The sequence below is a fragment of the Mesoplodon densirostris genome, chromosome 13 (genome assembly GCF_025265405.1).
Source record: "Mesoplodon densirostris isolate mMesDen1 chromosome 13, mMesDen1 primary haplotype, whole genome shotgun sequence".
Classification (NCBI taxonomy): Eukaryota; Metazoa; Chordata; class Mammalia; order Artiodactyla; family Ziphiidae; genus Mesoplodon; species Mesoplodon densirostris.
Window position 1 is genome coordinate 12,450,219 of NC_082673.1, and position 12,842 is coordinate 12,463,060.

The 12,842-nt window shown below is 40.8% G+C and overlaps 1 protein-coding gene across 1 annotated transcript in view; it reads right to left on the reverse strand.

Moving 5' to 3' along the window:
- VCPIP1 (valosin containing protein interacting protein 1) overlaps positions 1–12,805 on the reverse strand; it is a 28,134-nt gene extending 15,329 nt beyond the window's left edge. Inside the window, exon 1 of the mRNA XM_060116072.1 lies at positions 9,733–12,805. Coding sequence (XP_059972055.1) covers positions 9,733–12,445 — 2,713 coding nt within the window. The 5' untranslated portion in view covers positions 12,446–12,805. The remainder of the gene's footprint in view (positions 1–9,732) is intronic.
- Positions 12,806–12,842: the final 37 nt, after the last annotated feature.

The following is a 12,842-nucleotide window of genomic DNA, read 5'->3' on the forward strand; positions in this document are numbered from 1 at the left end:
GCGCACGGGCTTCAGTAGTTGTGGCACGTGGGCTCAGTAGTTTTGGCTCACGGACTATAGAGCTCAGGCTCAGTAGCTGTGGTGCACGGGCTTAGTTGCTCCGCGGCATGTGGGATCTAACCCGTGTCCCCTGCATTGGCAGGAAGATTCTTAACCAATGCGCCACCAGGTAAGTCCTCCCATTTTTTTTTTTTTTTTTTTTTTTTTTTTTGTGGTACGCGGGCTTCTCACTGCTGTGGCCTCTCCCGCTGCGGAGCACAGGCTCCGGACGAGCAGGCTCAGAGGCCATGGCTCACGGGACTAGCCACTCCGCGGCATGTGGGATCTTCCTGGACGGGGGCACGAACCCATGTCCCCTGCATCGGCAGGCGGACTCCCAACCACTGCGCCACCAGGGAAGCCCAAGTCCCCCCATTTTTAAATGTAGAAACTAATTCAAAAATGTCTTTAGGGGCTTCCATGGTGGCGCAGTGGTTGAGAATCTGCCTGCTAATGCAGGGGACACGGGTTCGAGCCCTGGTCTGGGAGGATCCCACATGCCGCGGAGCAACTGGGCCCATGAGCCACAACTACTGAGCCTGCGCGTCTGGAGCCTGTGCTCCGTAAAAAGAGAGGCTGCGATAGTGAGAGGCCCGCGCGCTGCAATGAAGAATGGTCCCCGCTTGCCACAACTAGAGAAAGCCCTCGCACAGAAACGGAGACCCAACACAGCAAAAATAAATAAATTAATAAACTCCTACCCCCAACATCTTTAAAAAAAAAATGTCTTTAAAGCTGCATGAGTCAATACTGGACATATTAAACAAAATACATATGAAGACTCAATCCAGTTCAAAGTAAACTAGTATGCAACTGTGGACTAGAACAACAGAAAAGGTTATAGAAAGATACTATGTTTTTAAAGTAGAATATAAAAAATATATTCTATATTTAGGTTAAAACTAATAAAAACAGATGGAAAGGGCTAGGGAGAAAAGTGAATAGGTAGACTGAAGATAAGTAATTAATGTATTTTGTTGTTGCTAAGTTGACTTTTTAAAACAGAAATTTAGGGGGGAAATGACCTATTGATGAGATTTAGAATAAACATTAGAAGCCCACAAAATAGCTATAAGCAACCCACTATTTCACAAAAATGTATTTTTCAAGAACATCCTTTGACAGTGCCTATTATCAATAAGAAGTTTCAAATAAAAAGTTAAGAATGATAACCACTGTTCAAGAAGTTAAGAAAGAATGGAAGGAACATAAGAGTTACTTTTGGTTTGTGGAATATGGTTATTTTTGTTTCCTTATACTTCCATTATTTTCTAATCTGATAATGTGTATGTACTGCTTTTACAGTCAGGACTTTTTAAAGTTCATTTTAACAAAGAAAGGTTAACTTTTATCTTTCCTACTAGAGGACTACACTATTGAATCTGAGCTTTGAATGGAGGTTATTGATGAAGTGAATTAATCATTACGTACCTACAATCTCTCAGAGCTCTAACCCCTTCCCACACTGATAAACAGAAATGTGAATCTACATGGCAGTTGGCTGAAGTTGCTCAGTATATCAGTTTAAAGTATACAAATTTAAAAAGCCTTGGCACTTAATGTTTCAGTTAACTAGAACTTTTACTTACACATGAACACTTCATTCACTAATGATACAGTACTACTAGAATTGCCAATATTTAAGGGTGAATACAGAAATTTAATTAAAAATTTTGAATATTAATAAGAACTCCCGCACACAGAACGTTAATAACTTCTGACAGAAGTTCTGACTGCTGAATTTATCATTAAACTTTATTTGGATAAATTACTTCTATGGTGGTAATCTTTCATTTATTATTAATGTTATCTTAAATGTACTTAGTATTTTATAAAACACTCTAGGATATCATTTATCAAATACTCTAGAATATCAAAACATATCAAAAACGTAGGTGGTAGCATTTAATTTTGGGGGTCAAAATCTAAACGGGTGCCAAAATAGTAAACTCCTCAGAACTGACCACCTAAGTACTAGTAAGAACAATGACGTTTCTTAATATTGATACTTTACAAACCCAACTATTCCTTACTTAAGCAGGCAGAACTCTAAAAAGTAAGAACTCTATTGAACTGTTTATCAACCTTGTGTTTTCATTATCTACCTAAGAATTGTTTTTAGCCATTATTTTCCTAATCTGCCTCGACCATGATTTGCATACTACAGATACACTGTTTATCTGTTTACGTACTATATGTATATCTGTACTTTTTTCATTAAATAGAGTAAGATTTATTTTACCCTCCCCCAAGAATCAATTTTCACCCCCTTCAGACCTATATGGCCCCAGTGAGCATGGATACTCTATTGCTTTAAGAGAAGGATAGATACCACCTAAATCTCTATTGTCTACCCAGCTCTGAGCAGGCACTTCACATAATTTCGTTTTCTCCTCCTAACTGAGCCCAATTTTACAGAAAAAGAAACAAGCTCAGAGAGTTTAAATAGTTCTCGCAAGATCAAATAGCTAGTAAGCGGCAAAGCCTGGATCTGAATCCTGTGTATCATTCCACAGCTTATACCTTTTCCACTGATACTAAACCTCTACTAAAGGTCAAATCATGTTACAACAAATTTGGCAGAACTATCCATACTCTCTTCTTATAGAAATCCATGGCATCAACAACTGGTTGAAAGAAAAACTAGGCAAATTATTTCCTTTGGTATATACACACTTCCACTGAAGTCATGTTTGTTGCAAACAGAACCAAGAAAAGGGATCAGAGATCAGGAAGCAAGGACTGTGACACTGCACAAGTCCCCGATCAGTCACAGATGGCTCGCTGCTACATTTCTCTCCATTCCTTCTACAGCTGACCTGGTTCAGGCCCATCTCCTGCCTGAAGCACTACCACCGCCTCAAAATTGGTTTTCCCTCTAATCTTACTCTCCTCAAATCTCTCCTCCGTACAGCCTTCAGAGTTAAACCTTTAATGGTTCCACCTAACCATATGGTAAGTCCAAGCTCCTTTCTCACGGCATAAAAGGCAGCCGAAGATTCCTTACCCTTGCTCCTATCTCACAGCTCTCTCATCATATCCTAACTTGATTTCTACAAAGCAACACCACCAAATTGCTCCGGTTCCCCAAAGACCAGTAATAGCTATGTATTCTTTAAAGCTCAATTTAGGTGTCACTTCCTCTAGGATTCTTCTTCAGTGGTGGTTAGGTAGGTACCCTCCTTAATGCTCCCATGCATATGAACACCACAGCCCTGATCACACTGCAGGTTCACTCAGTTTACTTTTCTGTTTCCCCTTCTAGTCCAGAAGCTTTTCAGAGGCAGGAAAAGGTCAGTGGCCTATTTCACTTTCTATTCCCGGGCCTGGCACAATGCTGGACAGATAGCAGCACTCCGAATTCGTAGCATAAATGAGGTTTTTTCTTTTAATAATGCCTGAGAGATGTCCATGAAAAACTTAATTGAAGCAGCACAACGACAACTGCTCTTTAATGTTATATGGATAAAATGTTAGCTAATGGTACCATCTGTACCTCTTCATGAATCTAATAAAACAAAATCATAGCAAAAACAAAGGTAAAGGCTTTTAGGTACAAACTTGCAGTTACAAGATAAATAAGTGACAGGGATGTAACATACAACATGGTGACCATACTTAATAATACCATATTTGAAAACTGCTTAAAAAGGGGGGAGGGGGAATTACTCTTCTACCATTTCATTGGAAAGCAAATTCTTAGAGAACAGGACTAGTTTGGTAAAGCATCTAACAAATACTATACTAATTCATATTTTTCTGTTAGTCTCCAATTAATTTTGCTTTATAATTCAACAGTTTCTTCATAGTACAACAGCAAAATACTTATATTGAACATACTGCGTATATGTATAAATGTAGAAAAAAGTCTACACCACCACCATAGGTAACCTCTGTTCATACCTCGTCTTCCTCGAATCCTTCCTAATAGTCTTCAGTTCCCTCACCTTGAACAGTAGTTACTATATATGGCAGTGATATTATGGATGTTCTTTTCTTTTGGTTATCTAATTTTTTTCCTCTTTAATAAGAGGTAATTTTTTTAAAGTATGTTAAAATTAAACATTTAAAAATATCATTGTTTTTCTAATTTTTACTACTAATAACAAAATCATGGGTTAAAAGTGAGTTTAAAAGATCATCGTTCCAATTTTCTAACTTTAGATATTTAAAAAAGCAATTTGAAGTTCCAACGAGTAAATTTTAAAATCTAACATCTATATGAAATATATTATTAAAAAAACAAAACAAATAAAAAATATATGAAGTATATTATTAAGTTCCCCCCCCAAAATACCTAAGTTAATTCTGAACTCAAGTTCCTATTACCATAAAATAAACTGACCAAAATGTAAATTTAAAGTAGGAACATGGGGCCGTTTCTACTAGAAGAATCCTAAAGGTATTCATTAGCTGAGAAAAATTGTTGCCATCTCTCCACCCTTCCTGCAGATCCTCCCATCTAAAAATGTATCTACCTTATCAATAGTCAAAACCATTTCTAAGATAGGCATGCTTGTTTCTCTCCTTATACTCAGTCCCTTAAGTGTCTTTTAGTGTCATCATCAGCCATTAAAAGATATATTTATCTCACACACACACACACACACACACACACAGAGTCTGATTCTCTCTGGGGAGTGCAAATGTTAAAGAGAACTACTATATTCTACTTTATACATACTTGAGTTCTTTGAATTTTTTTTTTTTTTTTTTCTTTTTTTCGGTATGCGGGCCTCTCACTGTTGTGGCCTCTCCCGTTGCGGAGCACAGGCTCCGGACGCGCAGGCTCAGCGGCCATGGCTCACGGGCCCAGCCGCTCCGCGGCATGTGGGATCCTCCCAGACCGGGGCACGAACCCGCATCCCCTGCATCGGCAGGCGGACTCTCAACCACTGCGCCACCAGGGAGGCCCTCTTTGAATTTTTAAAAATAATATTATACTTGAAAAAATGTGAAGTAAAAAAGAAATAGAATCGATGTTTAACTTAATCTTCAAAGTATGATATTATAAAATCACCATTTACGAAATACATATTTACCTTAAGATACATCTATACGCATTCTTTTTTTCAACTTTATGACAGCTCCCCCATTAGAAATATGCTGTCTACAAATCAACTGGAAGGGTTACCAGAGAGTATGTTAAGAATAACAGATGCATTAAGTCCTATCTAGATTTGAAACTGTCCTTCACCCAATATTTGAAGAAAAAATTCAAGATGCAATGATATTCAGACCCCAAGTCATCTTAAAAATAAGTGTTTGGGGCTTCCCTGGTGGCGCAGTGGTTGCGAGTCCGCCTGCCGATGCAGGGGACGCGGGTTCGTGCCCCGGTCCGGGAGGATCCCACATGCCGCGGAGCGGCTGGGCCCGTGAGCCATGGCCGCTGAGCCTGCGCGTCTGGAGCCTGTGCTCCGCAACGGGAGAGGCCACAGCAGTGAGAGGCCCGCGTACCGCAAAAAAAAAAAAAAAAAAAAAAAAAAAGTGTTTGAATATCACGTGTGATTTTGGAAAAGCCCAAGGCAGTTACAACATCAAGAAGTACTATGAAATTATAAAATATTGTGTAATTTAAAAATGTATACTAAAAACTCATACAGTTCTTTGAGAAAGACAGAAGTTATATAAAAATCACACAAGTTTCTCAACCCCTGAAAGGATGCTAACCTTTGTAAGTGGGGTAAATATCTCACAAATAGCCTAATTGCATTACAGCAACTCTGACAAAGTATGTATAAAACTGACAAACCGTTTTTCACAAATCTGTCTTTATCTCTTAAAAGAGAAAATTAACTAAAAAGTTAGTGGAATACAATATTAATAAAAAAGACATTAGCCTAGTATTTATGGTGGATGATGTACTACTATCTATCATATCTACCACAAAATAGAATCCACAAAAAACTGGTCTATAAGAAAATTTAATTACATATTTTGCAATGCTAGAGTTAGAGTCGCTCACATACTGTACAAGTAATGAAGATAACAGTACATGCTTGTTGAATGAATGAATGCAGATTATATTATTTTTCAGACTGAAAAAACTGTTTAATAATGGCCAAGTGGTCTGGATAAAGCAGATTAAAATCTGTGAAATATTACAGGTAGAACACTGTTATTTCATTTTAAACTACCATTGTTAGATTCAAAGTGACTAGTTCCATGAACTGAGCAAAAGATTGATGTACTCAGCCTTGTTGGTACAAATAATAATAGATATAAATTCTATTTAATAAATATCCTACTTAAAAACAGAAAGGCAACACACATGTCCCTGGCTATCAAGAAGTCAGCCTATTTAATGAAGACACACAATCCTATATCTATATATCTATATATCTCCCCCCTACTTTTATAGCTTTCATCAACAGATCTCCAGCTTCCTTTTCTCTATGTATAAAAATTATAAATGAAAACTATAAAAGTATGGGATGCCCTCAGTTGAGACCCTGCAGGTAAGTTTATGGAGGGCAAGGACCATGTCTCATTCATCTTTGTGCCTACAGCACAGTCTCTAGCTCACAGCAGATGTTCATTTTGCTGACACAATCTGCATTCATTCATTCAACTAGCATGTACTTGGCACCTAATAAGTGCCAGGGCCTGTACTAGGTGATAAAGTATTCATCAGTGAATAAAACAGGCTACTGTCTCTACCTCTGTGGAGTTTATAATGGGGGAGGCAAATGAGTAAGTAAACCAACAAACAAGATAATGAAAACTTATAACAGGCGCTAAGAGGGAATTGAACAGGGAGCAGTAATAGAGTGGTTTAGCAAAGGTCTCTCAAACCCTTAGATAAGGTAGTCAGGAGACAACCTCTTTAAGAAAGTGGTAAAGCCCTAACCTAAGTGAGAAGGAGGCAGCTATCTGAACAGCAGAAAGCTTGATGAGGTATTTTCTAAACCAACATACCAGCAGCTTAGCTCACATTTGGTAATTCACAAAGTTATTTCTGCACTTTGAAATTTGCAATTTTCTAAATAAACCACCGTTTTCCATTTTCCAGCCCTCTCCAATCTAAACATCAAGAGTTCCTCAGCACTCTTTACATAGGGTTGTGTGTACTTACTTAGCTAACCCCAAATTGACATTTTTACAAACCTATCACTTTTAATTAAGAACATCTTCCAGGGAATTCCCTGTCAGTCCAGTGGTTAGGACTCTGCACTTCCCCTGCAGGGGGCATGGGTTCAATCTCTGGTTGGGAACTAGGATCCCACAAACCAGGGGGCCAAAAAAAAACAAACAAATCTTCTATGTAATTCAAATACAGTTATGAGAGAATTAGAGGTAGAAAACTAATGTTTATAGGGGAACTAATACAGGGCAGGCACTGTCTTAGTACTTTAAAGCAGAAAGTCTCTCAAGAACCACCACCATAAAATTAGCAAAACACTCTTTTTATGCTTAAATTTTGTGTCAGGAGTAGAAGGGGGAGACTTAAAGAAATGTGTGGGTTTGTAAGGGCAGCAACATAAATGCTGGAGGTGAAGAGGGAAGAGATCGTAACAAGAAGACGTTATCTTGGTCAACTCATTGCAGTCCACAGTCCAGTACTCAGATATTCAGGTTCAGAAACCTCAATCCAACCTCAAAAAGTGACTAACTGTAAACGAGAATTATATTTCACTAATTTTCATTATGAAACATATTATGCTGGCCAGACTTTTAGGCTACTGATCATAATCTCACCCGTGCCAATTTATTCATCTACATGGAGAACACAGCCTTCCAAGTGAATATAATCCTCATCTGCACTCTCACCTGTATTATCAATACTTACGTCAGGAAGCTAAATGAGGGATCAGACAAGATGCTTGGTGACTGTGCAATCAGTAAAGGGATTCAGATCTTTGAGCCAGGCCACGGTGAGGACTGATCAAATATTCCTGCCCCTCAATTGAGACTACCTTTCTAGTTACCAGAATTTTCACGAACCCCAGTTGATGTATCTTTTCCCCTTGTATAGCAGTGTATAAACATTGCCAAAGTCTGCTTTTCAACTCTTTTTCAGTGTTCAGTGCTGACCATCCATTCCATTTCTGCTGACACAGCCTTTCTTTGGATATGTTAATGTCATCTATTTAATTCAATCAAAAAAAACATTTCAAAGTGCCCACTCCCTGCTGGGCACCACACCAGGTGCTGAACATCCAAGGTTATATATGAGCCACATCCTCTAGAGTTCCTCTTCTATGGGAGAAAGACCTCTTTTCCTGTTTTGACCTGGGAGATTGTTGGATTTCTTAGAAGTGCCTTCAGCACATATCTAAGTTTATCCATTCTGTTATGAATGATGTTATTAAATTTTCAGAGTTCTGGGAGTACTTTGCTGTTGCCCTATGTACCAACTACAAGGGGTATCTTGTGTATAGGAGGCAACTGAAGTACTACTGGGGAGTTAAGCAGCTCGCCTGAAATCACTAAATTAACAAGTAGTGGAGCTGGAATTCAAATTCTAGGTCTTTCTCACTCCAACATTCACAATCTTTTCCTTTATTCCACACAGTCTCTAAGAAACTAAAAACTCTTAAGAGACAGAAAAAACGCAAAGTGCCTAGCTAGTACATTTCTTGACATAGCCCCCAATTCAATGACTATGTCTGCCAAAATAAAGTCAGCAATATTAAGTTATAAATTTGTATAGGGCTTTTAGATTCCCTATTAACTACTAGGCCCCCAAACTTAACAAGCCAGACATAAATAATCTTCGTTTTGGAAGGTCAAGGACCAATTCACTGATATTTAGTACTCTTAGAAAACACAATCAAAATCCAGATCACTTTTCCAGTTGAAAGCTCTCATCTCAGCAAAAATAAGGCCCCTCTAATATGTAATATATTTCAATTTTACTTCTATTTCAAGCCTTAATAAAGCATATTAACAGTAATTTAAAAACAAAGATTAGTCAATAAAAATAACGTAAAAAGTACACCATTGGATTATTTCCCAAATTATCTAAAGCTTTAAATCATATATTTGATTGATAATATATTTTCCTTTAATTTGTGTTGAATTATTAAAAAGAAATGCTTCTTAAGCAACCCCATTAATATCTACCTCGGTTCCTTATGTTCTCATCAGTTATAATAGTTCATTACAATTCATGGCAAAGAGTCACCGAGCAAAGAAATGACTTAAACACAAATCCTAATGTACAAATAAGAAAAATGTGATGAACTGGGAAAGGGAGAACAGGAAATGGATGAGAGAGACCATTAGGTGGGAGTACAGTGAGCATATAAACCCAGAAACTGCAATTCATCAAACAGGAAGTCCTGAAATCACATGACACGCAGGAAAATGAAATTTAAAAATAAATGAAAAGGGACAAGGTGGGCAGGCTCAATAGAGCCAAGGGGGAAAAAATGAAAAAGCCTTTAAGTGGATCCATTACAAGCCTATTTTTAAAAAAACAATTACAAGAATACGTTATATTTAAATAATCTGGTGACAATTAAGGGACTACTTTCACTTTCTTAGTTACGTTTTCCTAATATTTACTCAACAGAAAATCACACTAACATCTATCCACTAACTGTCAAAAGACTAAAGAAAATAATTTTCTTCTAAAATATATAATCAGATAGTTTTTAGGATGACCATTTTTTTCCATGAAGACATCAGAAAAACTCAGCATATTACATTCACAATTAAGAAATACTGTCTGAGTTAAATTGATCTTACCCATTAACGTTGCTAAAAGACACAAGGAGTACATTTCTTTGTCAGCTTGCTCCTGAAGTTCCTTAGATGACAGTTTACCAGTGACAGCACTCTCTTCTTGTTTCACAGCGTGGGCCGAGTGTGCTGCGGCAGACTGACCCCCTTCGGCTTTACTTTTTAGAATCTCTATTGTAATTCTGTCACCATGTTGTAAAGGAACGGGCTCCTTTTCCATTCCTGCCTGGGGTGGCATTAACTCTTTAGGAGGAAAGCCATATCGAATACACTGTAAATATGGAGGAATGTTGAATTCTCTGGCTATGCTTTCCTGAAGTTCAAAAAACGTTGTTGAAGACTTAAGTGTAACCATGGACTGTCGTCCATCATTAGTTGTTATTCGGATCTTCTTCTCCTTAGAAGTGGTTGGTGAATAGGGAGCCTTGGTAGGGGTGGCAGGTGCAGAGGAAGGACCATCACGAACGGTACTGGGAGAAACAGTCCTGGGCTGCCCCTTTTGTTCTTGTTTTAACTTCTCTGTTTTCCGTTTCTGCATTACAGAAGCCTGTTCCGTAATATTCTGTTGAATAGTTCTTTCAGTCTTACTCATGTTTAACTCCTCCTTGTGCAAAGTTTTTGTTTTCTGTCCGGTAAGAATAATTTTAGTTGGGAGCTGGGACTCCGACTCTTGTCCTTGTACGTCTCCAACCCTTTGGGCATGAGCACCATCTATATTTACAGGAGTATAATCATCAGGATTCTTTTTGGCAGTCTGATGCAATATAGTGTGGACAACTTTCTGAACTAGGATTTCACTCCCAAATTCACCTGGAAAGTGCTTGGTAACAAGTTTCATGGCAACATCGTAAACATTACTATTCAAAGACACATCACTTTCATACTGGAACCAATATACTGTTTCTCTGACCACTCTTCCACCCCATTCCAAAGTAATAGGAAAAGCTTCTGGTAGATTGTCATACTCTTTACCATCCCAAAAATGTTTGAATCCACAACCACATTTGCCACCAGTGGACCTAGCATTAGTTCTGTCCCCATCCAAATACACAATAGACCCATCTCCTCTGACTCTTCGCACAGATGTGCCATGGCACCAATTACACGCTGTCAGGTTACTCAATCCGTAGTCTGGTACCAGAACATCTTTCACTGAATCATATGAGCAAACCAAATTGTTCAAGGGAAAGCTATAATTTTTGTCAGGCCTCAGCTGTCCATGAGTACTTTTTGCCAGGTTATACAGTTTCCCTCCCGGAGCCAACCACTCTGGAGGAACATGAAGTTCAGAAAGGGCACCACAGAGCAAACATTTGTGAAGGCGATTATCCATTACTGCTTTTTTAGCAGCTGCTGTGACTTCTTCAGGCTGAACTCCTATCACCCCTGTCCTCCTGTAGAAATACTGATGGACATCAGCCACCAAACTAGGATGGATACCGTGTATGTCCATAAAGACTTCTTCCATAGCAGCAACAAGCCTAAGTAAGTATTTATCCTGCAAACTTCTGTCTCCTCCAATAACACAACCACCGTCCTCCTCAAGTTTGATGTACTTCTTAATGAGGTCCTGAGGCACACCCCATGCTTTAGGAAGCAAATTCATAGGCAGTTTGGGCAAAGCAGCCCCTTTTATGCCTACCAAGGGGATATAATGGTTTCTACCAGAGCTACTCCAGGCAATACAGATGGGTTTGTTCAAATGACCATCTCTCCCAGTGCACTTCTCGGCAGGGATGAGCCCTGGCAGAAAGGTGGCTGAATAATCACCAGAGCTTCGCATGCCACTGAGTGAATCTAACAGAATAATAGGGCGATGCAGAACGTTGGCAAGGCCAAATATGTGGATGTTCCTCAGGCCCAAGGGGACACCCTCAGGTGGTACAAACAGAGGGTCACACTCATTGATAATGTCCTCCCACTCAGCAGCATCAATGAAGTCATGGAACAGGGCTTGATATCGGGCCAGGTGCTGCTGAAAGTGCTGTTTAAGATTCTCTCTCAAGGCATGCCAGAAGAGCTCCCGGCCTACTAGAGCCCGGGACACAGCATGCACCAGGCAGTGTCCATCCCCGTCCACATGCACTGGAATAAGGCATTCCTGACTTTTATTGGCCCGCTTGATGTCCTCAAGCGTGTCATGCAAATACAGGAGGCTTCCGGAGCGGTCCTTGCCATAGCCCACCGTGTTCACATGCTCTGGTTCGATGAGGAAGGCGCGGTCCCCCAGTAAAGCGCAATCGAACAGCTCGCCCTGGTTCATGTCCCGGAGAAGCTTAGCCCGGCCTGTCTGCTTGTCCATTCCGTAGCGAGCTAAGATGGGCGACAGCAACTTGCAGTGGTAGTTGGAAAGGCCCATCACCTTTACCAATTCCGTGTTCTTCTTGGGTGCCCCTGTCACCCCGAGCAGCGCGTTCCGCAGCAGGTTGTGCAGCACTACGTCCGGGTCGGTCACCTCCTCCACCCCCAGCAGCTGTTGCTGCTCGTGCCGCTGTCCGCACTCGGTACACTCGATGCTGACAGAACCGGAGGCCGGGAAGAACAGACGCGCCTGGCACTTCGGATCCGGGCAGCTCCCCGAGAGGATTCTCCGGTCTCTCCGCTTCGAGAGCACTCCCGGAGCAGCCACCGCCGTCGCCGCCAGGGACGGCGGAGTGTGCGGAGCCTCTGGGGGAGGAGGCGGCGGCGGCAGCGGAGGCGGCGGCGGCGGCTGAGACATAGCTCTCGGCTCCCGAGTCTCGCTCCGCGTCCCAAGCGACCCTCAAAGGCTCATAGCCAGACCCCCGCCGGCCCGACTCGGTCTAGTCCAGGCCCAGGGCGAATCACTTTCCTTTCCCTACCAGCTCCTCCTCCTCCTAAGCGAAGGCGGAAGCGCCGGACGTTGTTTCTCTTCTTACTTCTCCACTGCCGAAGCCGTTGCCCCGAACGTAACGGCCGCCACCCTAGCCCGCACTCACACTCACTCGCTCTCGCTCTCTCCCTCAGACACACATACACGCCCTCACTGAGACTGCGCAGGCGCACCTTTCGCTCTGCCCTCTGGGAATTAGAGTCTTCTAGCCTCTCTCCTGGCCATCAAGTGCTAGGATCCTGGGTCCATAAAGAATTACAAATAC